General features: G+C 44.5%; 1 protein-coding gene across 1 annotated transcript in view; it reads left to right on the top strand.

Annotated features, from left to right (window-relative positions):
* The first annotated feature begins 337 nt into the window (after positions 1-337).
* LOC140737834 (CD166 antigen-like) overlaps positions 338-19562 on the top strand; it is a 58466-nt gene continuing 39241 nt past the window's right edge. Inside the window, exons 1-5 of the mRNA XM_073064525.1 lie at positions 338-477; positions 12113-12222; positions 13840-14041; positions 16281-16345; positions 16933-17020. Coding sequence (XP_072920626.1) covers positions 408-477; positions 12113-12222; positions 13840-14041; positions 16281-16345; positions 16933-17020 — 535 coding nt within the window. The 5' untranslated portion in view covers positions 338-407. The remainder of the gene's footprint in view (positions 478-12112; positions 12223-13839; positions 14042-16280; positions 16346-16932; positions 17021-19562) is intronic.

The raw sequence follows: 19562 nt of genomic DNA, 5'->3' as shown, positions 1-19562 counted from the left end.
CAGTTTTTCAATGACTATTGCATTTTTTTTATTCTACTGTGAATGCCTGCAAGATAATTCATCAAAAGGTTGTATATAGTGACATATATGTTCTTGGATAATAAATTTTCTTTGAACTTTGAATCTTAAAATCTTATCTGTAACTTCTCCAGTGCTTTGATACCCTTTGTGCAACATGGAGATTAGAGCCATTAGCTTTCAGCTCATGTTCTTTAACAATTGATTAACCCATGTTCTTTGATAAAGTCATGAGGTGCAAAAGAAATCGGGGGTTGCTCCAGTAAGGAAAGGGTTAACCAGCACTGATTCCAGCCTCCACAGCCCATAGGAGCTCAGAGAGATAAGGTGAAATGATCTTGTGCTGAAGCTGTAAACTGAAACATTCAGTAAGTACATCTCCTCTCGGCATGGCCACATCTCCTGCTGTGATCTGTGGATTTCTCCTCTCAGTTTCTGTTCATTTTGTCCCTGCCCAAGGTAAGCACCTCACTGTCTTTGTCCAACTGATCCCGTCTTGAAGCAGTTGATCTTGTTTACCCTGAGCTCCTCGGGAGGCTCACCAGGTAATTGTTGCCAGGTTTAGGAACAGCGTTCAAAGCAGTTTAGAAATCGGATTTGGATAGGGTTGGTGTGGTATTAGGGATAAACATAATCAGAATAAATTTGATATTGGGCTCACAATCAAGACTGGAATTAAGGATGTTTGTTAGGATAGGATTAAAGTTTAAATTAGGAAGATAGATAAAGACATAATTAGCTATGACGGGGGTTTGAAACAGGATTAAGTAGGGGTTGAATGAGAATCGTTTTCTCTCTCTTTGTCTCCCAGGAGTGATTACTGTTTTAGAATGGTTATGGTTAGAAATGTATGAGATCATGAAAAGGCAACGTAACTTCATTGGACATGTGATTAGGAAAGAGGAGTTAGAATGCACGGTAATTATGGGAAAGATTGAAGGCAAAGACAAATGATGATGGAGACAGCAGCCAGAGAACTAGAAATTAATACCAATGAACTGATCCACTTGACCCGAAACAGGAGTGTGTGGACCATGGTAGTCAACACTCAATCTGGGCATGGCACCTGATGATGATGATGATGATGGCTGGAAATACATGATGGGATCTTTCTCTGAAATTATGCAGATTTTTCAGGGCTACTCCATAAGATAACCAGGTTTATTCGAAAAGGCATGTGTAGGTCAGAATGCACTGAGGCTTTTGTAGTAAATGCAGTGATCCAGGTGCATTTTACAAGGGCGTTTCCATCACTCACCCTGTGCTCTCCCTGTTGGCATGGTTGTCAGTGACCTACCATCACTCTACATCCTGCTGGTTAGTACAGAGATTAATTATCCCAGCTACTCTTTTGGGTAGAGGCTAGTGTCCCATCACTCTATAAATATCAGTTATTAGAGTGGCTAGTAATCTACAAATACCCGCCCTCCTGGTTGGTATAGTGGGTAGGAACTCCTCATGCCCGTCTGCTGGTATAGTGGGTAGTGACCCTCTGTCACTTTGTACTCTCCTGGTTAGTATTGTTGTTACCGACCTACCATCACACCATGCACTCCTGGTTAGCATAGTGACTGCTGACCTATCACCCAGTGCTGTAACAGTAATTAGTTTGTGGTCAGTGACCATCCCATTGTGGCCTTGCATAGATGGGGATAGCTCACATTTGTACTGTGGCAAGTGATCTATCGTCTGACTGAGCCTTCCTGGCTAATAATGTGGTGAATGATGAACGGCCAGTGTCCTGATCGGCATGATGGTTATTCATCCCCAGTTGTTCTTCCCACGGGAGCAGGGGAAGACCCACCACACATTCCCTGGTGTGGCAATCTCTGCTGTGCTGCAGTTGGTGAGAGGTAGACTGGGCATGCAGCTCAACACTGGGCTTGGGCAGGAATGCTGATGACTCCTCCATGGAGCCGTCTCTGAAAGGGTTAACGCTTAAGGAGAAGAGTGAGGAAAGCTGGCGGCAGTGTGGGTCACCAGCTGGTCATGGCTGAGGGTGTGAGGGGGGCCCAGCAAAGGCTGACGCAGCTCAGAATCAGAATCAGGTGAGTTATCACTGACATCTGCCACGAAATGAGTTGTTTTTCTGGCAGCAGTACAGTGCAAGACTTAAAAATGTACTATAAATTACAGTTCAAAAAAATAATACAGAAGAGGAATAGTGAAGTAGTATTCACAGGTTTGTGGGCCATTTAGCAATCCGATGTAGGAGGGAGAAAGCTGTTCCTAAAACATTGAGTGTGGGTCTTCAGGGTCTTGTACCTGCTCCTTGATGGTAGATTTCTCACACATCGTACTAGCTAAAGATGTCTCAGAGGTGATATGCCTGTTTTGACTGGCTGGAGTTATGCGCTATCTCCTTCATCAAGAAGGAGCTAAAGAGCTGCGGCAAAGATAAGCGACTGATACCTCCCTCCCACGCCCCACACATGACTGAGAGGGGCAGCTATCAGCTACGTGATCTCCAGCCTGCTGGCTTTGTTCTTGTCCACAATCAGAAGCTTTTTTTTCTCCCCCATCCCATCCCAAGTTTCATGATCCTGACCATGGTGTGGGCAGGCCTATGGCTGGTCATCACCTCCTGCCCATACAGGGAAGTGAGGCCGGACTCACAGGAAGAGAGGGAATGGATCGGTGCACCAGAGTCAAACAGAAGTAGGCTAGCATGAGTCCTCTGTTATATTAGCTCAGGAATATAGCAGAATCAGGCAGAAATACTGATCCCCCCCCCTCCCTCTGTCCTCACTCAGTCTTCCTGCTTAGTGTTCCATTCTGACTCCATACCTCTCATCTGTAACCCTGTTCCATTTCCCTGTGTTGCATCCCTCCTTCACACTCACACCTGATCTGTACCCCAACTCAATCTCCATTACCCAGCTCCACGCTGCTGTGTCCCTCTCTGTATCCTGCCCTGTGAAGCCCGTCCATTTCCATCTGTACCACTGATTATTTCCTGATCGCTCACTCCATCTCCATATCCTGTTTGATGTCTCCCCTTATACTCCTACTTTGCCTCCTTGATCTGTATCTCAACTCCATGTCTCACTCTATCCCTGCTTGGTCCCTCATAGTTCAACCCCGTACCCTTTTCCCATACCCCTGCTCCTGGTTGCATACAGAGGCATATTATGTGAAACACAGCCCAAGACAAACCATTCAGCTCACAATATTGTGCTGGCCTTTTAATCTACTCTGAGAGCAATTTAACCCTTCTCTCCTGCACAGCCGTCCACTTGTTTATCACACATGCACCTATTCAATAATTCCTTAAATGTCCTGACTGTATCTGCTTCTGCCACTACCGCTGTCAGGGCATCCCATGGACCCACCACTCTCTGTATAAAAAAGCTAACCTCTGACATCCCCTATACCAGGTGGTCCCAGCCTGGTGTCCACAGACCCCTTGCTTAATGTTATTGGTCCATAGCATAAATAAGGTTGAGAACCCCCTGCCCTATATTTGTGTCTAATCACCTTCATATTGGACATTTCCTCCCTGGTAAAGGACTCTGGCGATCCATTTCCTCTGTGCCTCTTATCATCTTGTGTACATATCTGAAACACCATGAGGTGTCATTTGCAGGGACATAAAGAAGGGGAATGGAGCAGAGTTACAGAGTGGAGCAACAGAGCCTCAGTACGTGCCCTTGCTGTGTATTACACACCATCCCCCGTTCCATCGCTCGTCCCCCTCGTACTCTTTTTCTGTACCCTCCCTTTGTATTCCTGATCCACATCTGCCTCAGCATCCCTGGTCTGAACATTTGCTCTATAAACCACTCTAGACCCTGTTCCTCACTCTTTCTCCAGACGCTGCCCCACCTATTCTCCGTGCCTACACTGTAGCCTCACTCCATAACACTGTACAATCATCTGTAAACAGGTTTCATAGCTACTCCATATCTGGCATCAATTGGAGCCTATAACCAGCTTCACAACAGGCTACCTCCTCCATTCTTCATATGCTGAATTCAAACCTGTGCTCTGTACAGAACCGTGACTCCCACCCCCCTATACAGAACCTTCACTCCTATCCCCTGTATACAACCTCTATTCCCCTTCCCTGTACTGAACCTTTACTCAGTGCCTCTATACTGAATATTTAATCTGTACCCCTGTACTGAATATTTACTCTGTACCCCTGTACTGAATATTTAATCTGTACCCCTATACTGAATATTTACTCTGTACCCCTATATTGAATATTTAATCTGTACCCCTGTACTGAATATTTACTCTGTACCCCTGTACTGAGTATTTAATCTGTACCCCTATACTGAATATTTACTCTGAACTCCTGTACTGAATATTTACTCTGAACTCCTGTTTTGAATCTTTACTCTATATCCCTGTAGTGAACATTTACTTCCGTTCCCTATACCAAACCTTCATTCTGTACTCCTGCATTGAACCTGATGACAGTTGTAAAAGGGCCTCAAAGAGTAGCTGGAACGTGGACCACAGATTACAACAGGAAATAGAAAAGGTGTGTCAAAAGGGCATTTTATGATATTCATGGGAGATTTCAACATCCAGGTTGATTGGGAAAATGAGTTTGTAGATCACAAGAGAGTAAGTTCATTACAAGGTGGCTTTTTAGAGCAGCTTGTCATTGACCAGCTATACTGGGTTAGGTGTTATGTAATGAACAAGAAGTGATCAGGGAGCTTAAGGTAAAAGAACCCCTAGAGGACAGTGATCACAATATGACTGAGTTCAACTTGAAGTTTGTTAGGGAGAAAGTAAAGTCTCACGCAGCAGTACTTCAGTGGAATAAAGAAAAATACATAGTCTGAGAGAAGTGTTGGCCAAAGAAAATTGGAAGAAGATGCTGGCAGGGATGAAAACAGAGCAGCAATGGCATGAGTTTCTGAGAAAAATGAGGAAGGTCCATTACAGATGTATTCCAAAAATGAAGAAATAATGAAATGGCAAAATAGTATAATCATGGCTGATAAGGGAAGTGAATGCTAATGTAAAAGCAAAAGAGAGGGCATACAACAAAGCAACAACTAGTGGAAAGACAGAGGATTGGGAAGCTTTTAGAAACCTACGGAGAACAACTAAAAGAATCATTAGGAGGGAAAAGATGAAATCTGAAAACAAGCTAACAAACAATATCAAAGTGAATAGCAAAAACTTTTTCAAGTATGTAAAAAAATAAAAGAGAGATGAGAGTGGATATAGGATCACAAGAAAATGAAGCCAGAGAAATAATAACAGGGAACAAGGAAATGGCAGATGAACTAAATGAGTATTTTGCATCAGTCTTCAGTGTGGAAGACATTATGCCAGATGTTGAAAGGTGTAAGGAAAGAGAACAATAACTATTACAAGGGAAAAGCTGAAAGACCTAAGGGTAAATAAGTCACCCAGACCAGATTAACTGCACCTTAGGGTTCTGAAAAGAGGTAGCGGTAGAAATTGTGAAGGCATTAGAAATTATCTTTCAAAAATCATTTGACTCTCGCATGGTGCCAGAGGATTTGGAAAATTGCAGTTGTCGCTCCACACTGTAAGAAAGGAAGAAGGCAGCAGGAAGGAAATTATAGACCAGTTAGTATGACCTCAGTGGTTGGGAAGATGTTAGAGTCAATTGTTAAGGATGAGGATATGGAGTACTTGGTGACACAGGACAAGATAGGACAAAGCCAGCATGGTTTTCATAAGGGAAAATCTTGCCTGATGAACCAGTTGGAATTCTTTGATAAGATTGCAAGTAGGGTAAATAAAGGGGATGCAGTGGATGCTGTATGTTTGGAATTTCAGGCCTTTGACAAGGTGCCACACTTGAGGCTGCTTTCCAAGTTATAAACAGGCATCCGTTAGTCTCAAGAGACCATGAATTTATGTCTTGGAAAGTTTCCAGGGAGCAGGCCTGCGCAGGGTTGTATGGGAGACCGGCAGTTGCCCATGCTGCAAGTCTCCTCTTTCCACACCACCAATGTTGTTGAAGAGAAGGGCAAGGGCTGATACAGCTTGACACCGGTGTCGTTGCAGAGCAATGTGTGGTTAAGTGCTTTGCTCAAGGACACAACAAGCTGCCTTAGCTGAGGGTCGAACTAGCAACCTTCAGATCACTAGATCAATGCTTTGGCCACGTGCCAACACTTTCCAAGTTAAGCATCGTGGTATTATAGGAAAGATACTAACATGGTTAGAGAATAGACTGTTTGGTAAGAGACAGCGAATGGGAATGAAAGGGTCATTTTCTAGTTGGCCGCCAGTGACTAGTGGTATTCCGCAGGGGTCAGTGTTGGGGCCACTTCTTTTTACGTTGTATGTCAATGGCTTAGATGATGTAATAGATGGCTTTTTTGCCTGGTTTGCAGATGACATGAAGATTGGTGGAGGGGCAGGTAGGATGCAGAAGGGCTTACAGCTGATTAGGAGAATGGGCAAGAAAATGGCAAATGAAATCCAATGTTGGAAAATGCATGGTCATGCACTTTGGTAATAGAAATAAATGTGTGGACTATTTTCTAAACGGGGTGGAAATGCAAAAATCTGAGATGCAAAAGGTCTTGGAAGTTATTGTGTAGAACACCCTAAAGGGTAACTTGCAGGTTGAGTTGGTGGTGAGGAAGGCAAATGCAATATTAACATAAATTTTAAGAGGTCTAGAATACAAGAGCAAGGATGTGATGCTGAGGCTTTATGAGGCACTGGTGAGGCCTCACATTGAGTATTGTGAACAGTTTTGGACTCCTTGTCTAAGAAAAGATGTGCTGGCATTGGACAGGTTTCAGAGGAGGTTCACAAGGATGATTCCAGGAATGAAAGGGTTATCAGATGAGGAACGTTTGGTGGGTCTGTACTCACTGGGATTTAGTAGGATGTGGGGGGGGAGGGGGATCACATTGAGACCATTCAAATGTTGAAAGGCCTACGCAGTGTAGATGTGGGAAGGATGTTTTCCATGGTTGGGGAGTCTAGGACAAGAGGGCACAGCTTCAGGATAGAGAGCCATCCTTTTAAAACAGTGATGCAAAGAAATTTCATCAACTGGAGGGTGGTGAATTTGTGGAATTTGTTACCCCCAGGCAACCTTGGAGTCCGGGTCATTGTGTGTACTTAAGGCAGAGCTTAATAGGTTCTTGACTGGACGTTGCATCAAAGGATAGGTGAAGAAAGCCTGTGACTTGGGCTGAGGCAGACTTGATGGACCAACTGGCCGATTTCTGCTTCTATTCTTGAGGACCTACGGTCTCCACTCTGTACCCCGTACTGAAAATTCACTCCATCTCCCTGTACTGAACCTTTACACCCCACTCCCGTCCTCTGTACTGAACCTTTAATCTGCACCACTGTACTGACACTTTACTCCCATCCCCTGTACTGACCCTTTACTCACATTCCCTGTACTGACACTTTACTCCCATCCCCTGTACTGACCCTTCACTCCTGTTCCCTGGACTGACCCTTTACTCCCATCCCCTGTACTGACCCTTTACTCCCGTCCCCTGTACTGACCCTTCACTCCTGTTCCCTGGACTGACCCTTTACTCCCATCCCCTGTACTGACCCTTTACTCCCGTCCCCTGTACTGACCCTTCACTCCCGTTCCCTGTACTGACCCTTCACTCCTGTTCCCTGTACTGACCGTTTACTCTTGTACCCTCCACTGATGCTTTACTCCCATTCCCTGTACTGACCGTTTACTCTCGTACCCTCCACTGATGCTTTACTCTTGTTCCCTGTACTGACCCTTCATTCTGTACCCCTGTACTGACCCTTCACTCCCATTCCCTGTACTGACCATTTACTCTCGTACCCTCCACTGATGCTTTACTCTTGTTCCTTGTACTGACCCTTCACTCTGTACCCCTGTACTGACCCTTTGCTCCTAGTGGATTGTTCGTGTGTACCCCTGTAGTGAATGTTTACCCCATCCCCTCACCCGTTCACTTGGGTTGGAGTGGCTCACCCTGTGTACATTGAAATGTTTGCTTGACATCACGTGGAGGGCTGGCTGTGTCACCTCCCGCCACTTGATTGACATGTGAGGCAAACAGTGGATGTGCATGATAAGCGCCATTTCTGTTACCGGACAGAAAGAGGCCAGCTGACGTCTCCCTCCCTTGCCGCAGAGATGGAACCACCAGCCGGTGACCTTACCTACAGCAGAGCTGCTCAGGCATTTGCTTGTGCTTACCTTCAGTTTCTGTGCACCTCAGACCACAGACTTTCCTTCCATTCCAGGTTGCAGGCTGGTGCAGACGAGAGATCTTATAGAACCCAAAATTATTGAAGTGAAAGATAAGATAGAGTCTGGAAAGTTGCTGCCACTGGTAGGTGAGACAAGAACTAGAGGACATATCCTCAGGGTCTGGGGGAATGGACATAGGATGGGGATGAGGAGGATCTGCTTTTCCCAGAGAGTGGTGAATCTGTGGAATTCTCTGCCCAATGAAGCAGTGGAGGCTACCTCAGTAAATATATTATAAGAACATAAGAAATAGGAGCAGGAGTAGGCCATACAGTCCATCGAGCCTGCCCCGGCATTCAGTAAGATCATGGCTGATCTGTCCATAAACTCAGCTCCATCTACTTGCCTTTTCCCCATAACCCTTAATTCCCCTACTATGTAAAAATCTATCTAACTGTATCTTAAATATATTTAGTGAAGAAACCTTAACTGCTTCCCTGGGCAGAGAATTCCACAGATTCACCACTGTCTGGGAAGAACAATTTCTCCTAATCTCCTTCCAAAACCTTCTCCCCTGAATCTTGGGGCTATGTCCCTCGTTCTAGTCTCACCTACCAATGGAAACAACTTCCCTATTTCTATCTTATCTAAAAATTGTACGTTTCTATAAGATCACCTCTCAATCTTCTGAATTCCAGAGAGTATAGTCCCAGGCAACTCAATCTCTCCTCATAGGTTAACCCCTTCATCTCTGGAATCAACCTGGTGAACCTCCTCTGCACTACCTCTAAATCCAGTATATTCTTCCTCAAGTGTGGAGACCAGAACTGCACACAGTACTCCAGGTGTGGCCTCACCAGTTCCCTGCATAGTTGCAGCATGACCTCCCTGCTCTTGAATTTAATCTCTCTAGCAATGGCCAACATTCTGTTTGCCTTCTTAATAACCTGTTGTACCTGCAAGCCAACTTATTGTGATTCATGAACAAGCTCTCCCAAGTCCCTCTGCACAACAGCATGCTGCAATCTTTCATCATTTAAATAATAGTCTGCTCTTCTATTATTCCTTCCAAAGTGGATGATCTTGCATTTACCAACGTTGTATCCCATCTGCCAGACCTTGGCCCACTCACTTAACCTATCTAAACCCCTCTGCAGACTCTCCACATCCTCTGTACAATTCGCTTTTCCATTCAGTTTAGTGTCATCAGCAAATTTTGCTACACTACACTCAGTCTCCTCTTCCAAATCATCAGTGTAAATGGTAAACAGCTGTGGGCCCAGCACTGACTCCTGCGGCACCCCACTCACCACTGACTGCCAATCGGAGAAACACCCATTTATACCAACTCTCTGCCTTCTATTGGTTAATCAATCCACTATCCATGTCAATACACTTTCTCTAACTCCATACATCCATATCTTATTTATAAGTCTCTTGTGCAGCACCTTATCGAATGCCTTCTGGAAATCCAAGTATACAACATCCACCTGTTCCCCGCTATCTACTGCACTCATTATGTCCTCAACAAAGGTGGAGTTTGTGAAACAGGACCTGCCCTTTCTGAATCCATGCTGCATCTGTCTAATGGAACCACTCCTTTCTAAATGTTTCGCTATTTCTTCCTTAATGACAACTTCAAGCATTTTCCTGACTACAGATGTTAAGCTAACTGGCCCACAGTTGCCCGGCTTTTGCCTACATCCTTGTTTAAAATGTGGCGTGACATTTGCTGTCTTCCAATCCACCGGGACCTGCCCAGAGTCTAGAGAATTTTGGTAAATGATTACCAACACGTCTACTACAACCTCCACCAATTCCCTCAGCACCCTGGGATGCATCCCATTAGGACCAGGGGACTTATCTACCTTCAGGGCCTCCAGTTTGTTAATCACTACCTCTTTAGTGACAGTGATTTTATCAAGATCCTCACTTCCCAGTTCATCCGTAACATCATTCTTTGGCATATTAGAAGCGTCCTCCACTGTGAAGACCGACACAAAATTGTTAAGTTTGGATAGATTTTTGCATAATAGGGGAAATAAGGGTTATAGGGAAAAGGCAGGTAGGTGCAGATGAATCCATGGCCAGATCAGCCATGATCTTATTGAATGGCGGAGCAGGCTCAACGGGCTGGATGGCCGACTCCTGCTCTTATTTCTTATGTTCTAAGTCTCTGACACCTGCTGCCCTGGAAAAGGGAGGTTGACCTCCAGGTAAACGGGCAAGAATCCAATGGGTGGCCCCACCCAAAGTTATGTAAAGGATGGACTGGGCATGGCCAGTGTTGTATAACCTCAGGCCGGATCTTTATAAGAATCAGACAGCATCATCAGCTCCCGCTCTGTGCCTCTGCTCTTTATTACTACCCCATGCCGATGCTCCATACCCCACTGCATACCCTGGTTTCATGCATGTCCCATTCTGTTCTCCTGTCCTCACTTTCCCATCTCCATACCACCAATTCATGTCCCTGCAGTCCACTCACTAGCTCCATATTCCACTCCAGACCTGTTCTTTATACAAGACCATAAGACCAAAAGAAATAGGTGCATGATTAGGCCATTCAGCCCATCAAGTCTGCTATGCCATTCGATTATGTCTCATGTATTTTCCCTCTCAACCCCACTCTTGCCTTCTCCCCATAGCTTCTGATGCCCTTACTAATCAAGAACCTATCAGTCTCCGCTTTAACTATACCAATGAGGTAGCCTCCACAGCCACACGTAGCAACGAATTCCACAGAACCTTCATCCTCTGGCTGAGGAGGTTCCTGTTCTAAAGGGAAGTCCTTCTATTCTGAGGCCCTCTGGTCCACTATAGGAGACATGCTCTCCACATCCACTCTATCTGGGCCTTCCAGTATTCGAAATTTAAGTGAGTACAAGCCCAGAGCCATCGTGCTGCTCATGCATTAACCCTTTCATTCCAGGGATCATTCTCGTAACTGCCTTCTGGACTCTCTCCAATGCCAGCACATCCTTTCTTAGACATGGGGCCAAAAGTTGCTCATAATGCTCCGAATATGACCCACTGTATAGTCTTGGTCCATATCCTGACCATCCCCCCCCCACTTCATATTGCCATTATGTCCATGTGTGTGTCCCTCCATTCTGCATCTCTGCTCCGATCACCTACTCTGTACATTTCTCTGCTCCCTCTACAAACCCCTGAACCTTCCCCCAGCACCTCATTCTTTCTCTGTTCTCCTGCTCCATTCCTCATTCATCATACCCCTTCTCCGTCCTCTTTCAAATGGCTCCATTGACAATGGTTACTGGCCCTTGCCCCTTGTACTGTACCTACCAAGAAGTCTGCTGTAATGCAGGAGGAATGCAGACAGATGGCATGGATCTTTCTTGCTTTCCTGTTATGTGGTACGTGTGTTCAGAAGTTGATTCGGCCTTACTCTGCCAGACAGCAATGAATCGTTCCCTCTCTAACTGCACTTAGATCCATTTCTCTTTCAGCTAACTTCCAATAATTTCTAGCCCCCCCCCCCTTCCATTCCCCATTCTGGCTACTCTCTCATCCTATCTCCTTTCCTCACCTTCCCATCAGCAGCTTCTGGTATCCATCCCTTTCTTCCATGGTCCACTGTCCTCACTTATAGCATTCCTTCTTCTTCAGTCCTTTACCTATTCCCACCCAGCTTCATAGTTTATCTTCTCTCCCCCACCCACCCAACTTCCCTCTCACCTGGTCTCAAATATCACATAGCTGATTCTACTCCTCATCCTATCCCCCCCCCCCCAGACTGACACATCTGCAGTTTATTCCCCACCATAGATGCTACCTGACCTGCTGATTTCCTCCATGATTTTGTGAGTTTTGATCCATGGGAAGACTTCGAGGTGTGCAATGAAAGTTGTTAAAAATCTAAAAGGCTTTCAGGAAATGGGGCTAACTAAGCTACTTTATATAAAAATTTCTTTCAAACAGACCAAAGTGGAAGTGCATCCGTCAGACTGCTGGCTGAGGTCGGGAAGGAGCTGCAGCTCTCGTGTGCACCACCTCATGAGAATAACACACTGACTGTACGATGGCTGCAGGTAAATGTCTTTTTAGATGGCCCCTGGCTGCCTGCATTGTGCAGTGTTTTGAGGAGAATGCAATGTAGGCTGTACTTTATTTCAAGGCAATTGCTCTAACTGTGTTGGTCAGATTCTAAAGCCTGGAGTCACAGGTAAAAGTCTCACCCCAGGAACTTAAGCACGGGATTGAGGCTCTGTAGGGTAACTGCATTGTGATCAGTGCTGCCTCCTGGATGGGATGTTAAGTCAGGTCCCATCTTCCCTCTCAGATGGAGGGTACACAAACTCCACACAGACAGCACTGGGGTTCTCAGGAGCTGTGATGCAGCAGAAGGACTAGCTGGGCTATCGTTTTCTACTTCTGACAGTGCAGTAACAATATTTTATATTATTAGATGTTTGAAATGTCCACTCTCACTTTAGCTTCATGTCACTTGGTTGCATATTCGAAGCAAAAGAGCCATTCGCTGACTATTCTACTTTGTACGTTGTTCCCCACTGACTCCAGACAGCAGGGCATTGATTTCAATCAATTCCCTATGGCCTCACCCCTTCTCATCTCGTTAAACCTCTTTCACCATTTCATCCAGACTCTGATCTTCTAGTTGCACCCTCTCCCCATCCCCATCTCCACGGGCAGTCTGGGTGGCGGGTTGGAGATACGTCTCTACCAGAGGAGGTGCAAAGGCGCTCATTCCTTCCACTAGCCTGCAGGTCACCCTTGGGCAAGGTGTATCACCTGCGTAGCCCCCCCCCCCCAGTCAGGGTCAGGTGAAGCCATGGAAGCAGGTGGAGAATGGTTGTCTGAGCAGCCGGTGCAAATCACAAGTCCTGGTTATGCGACCACTCACGCCGGGCAGTCAATCTCTGAAGAGTGTTCATTAAGGTTGGGGTCACCTGTGCAGAAGAAGGCAAAGGTAAGCCCCTTCTGTAGAAAAAAAATTGCCAAGAACAATCATTGTCAGTAAAGACCCATGATCATTCACATGATACAATATGGCACATAACAAACAAACCACTGGCAGCCAAGCCTTCACCTGCCCAGGCTTGAAGGCAATTCTGGAATTCCCCCCCCCCCCAAACCTCTCCACCTCCCTGCTTCACTTTGCATTCGTGAGCACAAGCCTCCCCACCACTGCAGGCATCTTCAAAAGGTGACCCCTCAAGGAGATGCACCCATCACTAAGGACCCTCAAAACCTGGGACATTCCCTCTCCTCATTACTACTATCCAGGAGAATGTACAGGAGCCTGAAGACCCAAACTCAACATCTTTGGAACAGGTCCTTAGATGTTCTGAAAGATACCTGAACCCATGAGCACTACCTCACTGTTCCTCGTCTACAGTATCTGCTGTACTTAATTGCAATTTTTGCTGCATTGCTGCCATAAAACCACATATGTCAGTGATAATAAACCTGATTCTGATACTGAGGTGTTGGTCATAATCTCTTATCCCTTTGATCCAGTCACCTGTTCCAACACCTCAATATAGCTCAGTGCCAAGCTTTAATACCTTGAAGCAAATTGGGAAGAGTTGTTTAAATGGAAGTCGTTATGTGGCATCGCGGCCCCAAGTTGTGGACTTCCATCATCTTAATTCTCCTTGTTTTATGCTTGTACTTTCCTATCCTAGAAAGCGAGTTCCATGAATGAGTGGGAAGAGATCACTGGGTTACCTGGAGACAAGGCGCCTGTGGATGAGGAGAGGTTCAAGGTCCTTGAGAATGGGAATCTGGTGATCACATCTGTGAAAGTCAAAGATGAAGGGCGGTTCAAATGTCAAATGGGGGAGAATGCTTCGGGGCACCACTCCATCATAAGCGTGGCTGTCTTTAGTGAGTATCGCTGCTCCCTCAGTCTGAGAGAGTTTTATTCAATACATTGGACCCTAACATTGAATGCCCTTTTACAGTGCTGGATTTCGGCCAATCTCTAAATCCACTTCCACATCTTCTCACATGACTGTCTTGGTCACCAATGAACTTAATATATTGGACAGGAGTTTCAAAGAGCAAGGCACCATCAGCAGCTTGATGTAGCCAGCACACATGCCTGGCTGAATAGGTGAGCAGCCTGTAAAGAACTTATCGACTTCCTCTTCAAGGCTCCTGGAGATAGTTTCTGAATTGGGTAAGGGGTTAGCAGTCATGGGGGAGAAGATGGAAGATTGGGATTGAAAAGACAATCAAACATCATGAACTGGCAGATCAACTCGATGGGTTGAACAGCCTGATTCTGCTCCTCTATCATTTGATTTTATTGTTGTGCTCTGATGTACTTGTGTATCGGAAGATTCTCTCATTACAGGCATAACATGGTTGACCTCTTTGGGGCTAGTGCAGCTTCGGAACTCATACCCACCAAAAATAGTTATTGCTATGTCAATTCTTAATTGGCCAAACACTTCAGAATTGTGAAACATCTGCTCTTGGAATGCTCAAGTATACCAGAATAGAGGGGGCTAGAATCCAGCTCTGAGTAGATTCATCTATTTATTTGAGAACTGGAGCCCTTCCAGTGTTTTCCCAGGTCAGGCACATGGTCGATGATGTCATTATTCACGTAACCTTGACTTCCTGCCATATCAGCAAAAAACTGGAGCAGGAAGATCCACATCATGGTGGGCACGGAACAGTCCCTTTCAGAATGAAGGGTAGATCATCAGAGCTTATTACATGTCTGACTCTCCTCTCACCACTTCTCTTTTCCTCTCTTGCCCATCACTTCCCTCTGATGCCCTTCCTCCTTCCCCTTCTCCCATGGTCCACTCTCCCATTCTTTCAGATTTCTTTATTCGTTGGCCCTTCCCCTTTTCCTCCTATCACTTCCCAGCTTCTCACTTTGTCCACCCTTCCCCCACCCAGCCACCCACCTTCCCCCTTCCTGGTGTGTTGTTAAAATTTTCTTAGCCTTTATCTTCAGAGGGAGCAATTTTGAATGTCATGTGAACCTGGACCTAAAATGCTATTGCTTTTATCATTACTAAGAAACGTATTGCCGTGAAGAATGTGGGATGTGACTATTACTTAACTTTAATTTCACTCACTCCACCACTTCACAACTACATCTCTGTGAAATTATTTGTTGTAAATTATTGACACAGGGAGAGAGAGAAATAAATAGATGAAAAGATAATGAAATGCATTGCTAGAGAAAGGGATAGTGAGCAATAGACAGATTCAGAATCTGACAGAGAAAGAAGGATCAAAAAAGGCTGCAGAGGGTTTTAAACCCAGCCAGCTCCATCATGGGCACAACCCTTCCCACCACTGAGGACATCTTCAAAAGGCAGAACCCATCACTAAGGACCCGCTTCGTAATGGAATGACCTCTTCTCAGTACTACCATTGGAAAGGATGTACAGGAGCATGAAGATGCACACTCAGCACTTTAGCAGCAGCTTCTTCTCTTCTGCTATCACATTTCTGAATGGAAATGAACCTGTTTCACTGTTCTGCTTTTGCACTATTTACAATGCACTATGTTTTATTGTAACATGGTTCTTTGATTTGCTTGCACTGTACTGCTGCCACAAAAACAACAAATATCATGACATGTGTCAGTGATAATAAACCTGATTCTGCCTCTGATTCTGATTCTGATGCTGATTTTGATTCTAACACTAATTTTGAATCTGATTCTGATTCCAATTCTGATTCTGACTCTGATTTTGATTCTGATTCTGTTTCTGATTCTAAATCTGACTCTGATTGTGATTCCGATGCTGATTTTGATTCTGATTCTGATTTTGATCCTGTTCTGATTCTGATCGTGTTTCTGCTACTGGCTTTGATTTTGATTCTGATGCTGATTCTGATTCTGTAAAGAAGTGTTGTTCAATTGATACAAAAATTTGCAGAGATGTGTAGAGTGCAAAAAAGGAGAGCAATAGCTAAGGAGAGAGTGAGTGAGAGAAGGTGGGAGAGGTTGATAGATCTTGAATTTGGGAGAGATGAATAAAGAGTGGTTCATAGGATGATCAGTTGTTATGAAACTTTGCACTGTTTCCACTGCTGTTGTAATGTACTGAGGATAACAGGTCCCTTGCACTAACAGCTCTATCTTCACCTGCAGAGATTCCTACTGAACCTGTGTTGGATGTGGACTACCTGACATTCACAGCTGGAGAACAGTCTGAGGTAACTACTTCTGGATGGGGTGGGGATGAGGTCTGGAATGTGACGCCGACAGGCAAAGTCCTACTGTGGCTGGAACAAGGTGTCTTACCTGAGAGGGTGGTGGGCGATATCAAATATCATGGCTGGAATTGTGGAAAACATTTTGTACCATGACGTGTGATAAATGCAGCAGCCTTTATTAGAAGTTCACCTTCTCAACACAGAGGTTGACGTCGCCTGTTTTTTTGGATCTGTACTAGGCAACAGATAGACAACAATTTTCCTCAAAGGCCAGTAGTGTGTTGTGGGCTTAGCCAGAACCTTTAACAAATTTCCTACTGACTCTGAATGGTTGGTTGGTCAAAATAGACCACCATCTACAAGAAGCATGGATGAACTCCAGGTTGCATGGTGCCCATATGTAAGCCAGGGCTCCTTTCCTTTAACATGCTGTTCACAATGGAGTCAACAAATGAATCAAGGACTCCACAGAATGAATCTTTAAGAATCTTTTTGTGTAAATTCAATTGCAAAGTTTACATGAACTTTACATTTTGTGGTGAAAATTCTAAGTCACAAGCATTTAATTTTGCTGCTTTCCCTTGCAGATAGGGACATGTATCTCAAGGAATGGCTATCCTCTCAATAACATTAACTGGTACAAGAATGGCAGACAGGTGGTTGCCAAGGGAAAGGGTAAGAAACTGGCTGGTGATATCTTTAGCTTTACTGAATAGTTGTACCAAGCCTGTCATGACCAAAGGCTCTCAGTTTATAGATTAAGGCATGAAGTTGTAGTTGTCTTGTAGGAATTGCATCCATTTTGCACATAGTAATTCTCATAAACAGCCTTGTAACACTAACCAGGTAATCTGCTTTCAGTAAAGCTAGTTGAAGAAGGAACATTTATTAAAATGCAGAGAAAAGTTAGGCTTTCTTGATGGAAGATTTTCTATGTCCATCTGGTATTACAGGAAAGATACTAGCATGATCAGAGGATTGTCTGACTGGCAGGGGGGGAAAGAGTGGGAATAAAAGATTTTTCTGATTGGCTGCCAGTGACCAGTGGTGTTCCACAGGGGTCAATGTTGGAACTACTTCTTTTCATATTATATTTTAAGGATGTTGGTGACAGAACTGATGGCTTGGAGGCCAAATCTGCAGATGATATGAAGGGGCTCAAGTTGTGCTGAGGAATCAGGGACTCCGCAGAAGGACTTAGACAGATTGGGAGAACAGCTAAGGATGTGGCAGATGGAATACAGTACCGGGAATTGTATGGTCATGCACTTCAGTAAGGGAATGAAGATGTAGACTATTTTCTAAACGGGGAGAAAATTCAAAAATCTGAGCTGCAAAGTAACTTGGGAGCCCTCGTGCAGGATTGGATTAACTTGCAGGTTGGGTTGATGGGAAGGAAGGCAAATGCAATGTTCGTATCGTTTGGTGAGGACAAAAGCATAAAAGCCAGGTATGATAATGAGGCTTTATAAGGCATTAATCAGACTGCACTTGGAGGACTATGAGTTGTATTGGGCCCCTTCTCTAAGAAAGGATGTGCTGGCTTTGGAGAGAGCCCAGAGGAGGTTCATAAGAATTATGAGAATGTATGAGGAGCGTTTGATGTGTCTGGGCCTATACTCACTGGGGTTTAGGAGATCTCATTGAAACTTATTGAATACTGAAAGACCAACCAAGATAGAGTGGACATGGAGAGGATGTTTCCCATAGTGGGGTAGTCTAGGACCAGAGGGCACAGCCTCAAAATAGAGGGTAGTCCTTTTACAATAGAAATAAGGAGGAATTTATTTAGCTAGAGGGTAGTGAATATGTGGAATTGATTCCCACATACAGTTGTGGAGGACATATCATTAGGTATATTTAAAGTGGAGGTTGATTATTCAGGGTGTCAAAGGTCAGGGGAGAAGGAAGGTGAATGTGGTTGAGAGGGATAATAAAGCAGCCTGGATAGAATACTGGTGCAGCCTCAAATGGCTGAACGGCCTAACTCTGTTCCTATGTCTTATGGTCTCATTATATTCTTGTGACAATGGTGGTGTGCAGAAGAGCATCTCTGAATGCACAACACTTCAAGCCTTGAAGTGTGTGGGCTATAGCAGCAAAGGGCACCCTGGTTTTCACTCCTGTACATAACAAAGTAGCCACTCACTGTATTTTCAAAACTCAATCCCCCTTCTGCAACGCTGAGAGATTCAACTTCGCTACTTCTTGTGCCATAACCACTACACGATGACAATTTTGTTCCTGTACTTCATTAGAAAGGGAAGTTTTCAGAAGATTGACTGGGGAGGTGCTAAGAGGCATTTTGTTCTCAACAAAACGACAGTTCAGTTAAGAAAATGATCCCAGTGTCTGATTCAGCCCCTTGTGACTATTATACCATTTAGTAAAATCAAGGCTGTTCTTTTAACTCAGGACCTTCAAAGTTCAAAGGAAATTTATTATTTAAGTGCATATATGTCACCATAAACAACCCTGAGATTTGTTTACTTGCGAGCGTATTCAGTAAATTCAAGAAAACTAATCTCATGGTTTTACATATATGTATTTTAACAGTAAATTTACTTTGAACTTTGAAGGTCCTGAGGTAAAAGATTGCCTTTTCACTACATCAACCCATATCCCTCACTAGTAGTGCAAATTCTTTCAAACTCTGCTTTGGTGCTTTTGAAGTGTTTTAATGTAGGAAATGTAGCACCCAAGATCCATCTAACAAGTTACCACAAACAACGGGAAGCTAAACCAGGTCAGAACTCCACAGTAAATGGTAGGGTCCAGGGGAGTGTCGTACATTAACGAAACAGTGGGGTTCTGGTTCATAGTCCCATGAAACTGTGGTGAAGGAACTATTTGGCGCTCATGCCTTCATCAGCCAGAAGAAAAGTTTCACTGGCTTAAATGGACAGGAAAGGTGTTTTGCATATAGAGAGGAGGTACTGAAACTGTCTGATAGGTTGTGTTTCCTACACCAATCACTCGAGATCAAAAAGGCAATAGAAATGATAATTGACTTCAGGAAAGCAAGAGTTCCTGAGCAAGACGCACTATTCATAAATGGAGAAGTGGAAAGCGTTACCAGTTTCAAGTTTTTGTGGATGAACATCACTGAGGAGCTCTTTTGATCCATCAACATAGCCTCAATAGTAGAGAAGGCACTACAGCGACTATACTCCCTGCGGTGCTTAAGGAGGGCTAATCTGCCTCAGAAATTGCTGGC

This window comes from Hemitrygon akajei, chromosome 2, assembly GCF_048418815.1.
Source record: "Hemitrygon akajei chromosome 2, sHemAka1.3, whole genome shotgun sequence".
NCBI lineage: Eukaryota > Metazoa > Chordata > Chondrichthyes > Myliobatiformes > Dasyatidae > Hemitrygon > Hemitrygon akajei.
The sequence above is the reverse complement of the archived record's forward strand: the minus strand, read 5'-3'. Positions and strand labels throughout refer to the sequence as shown.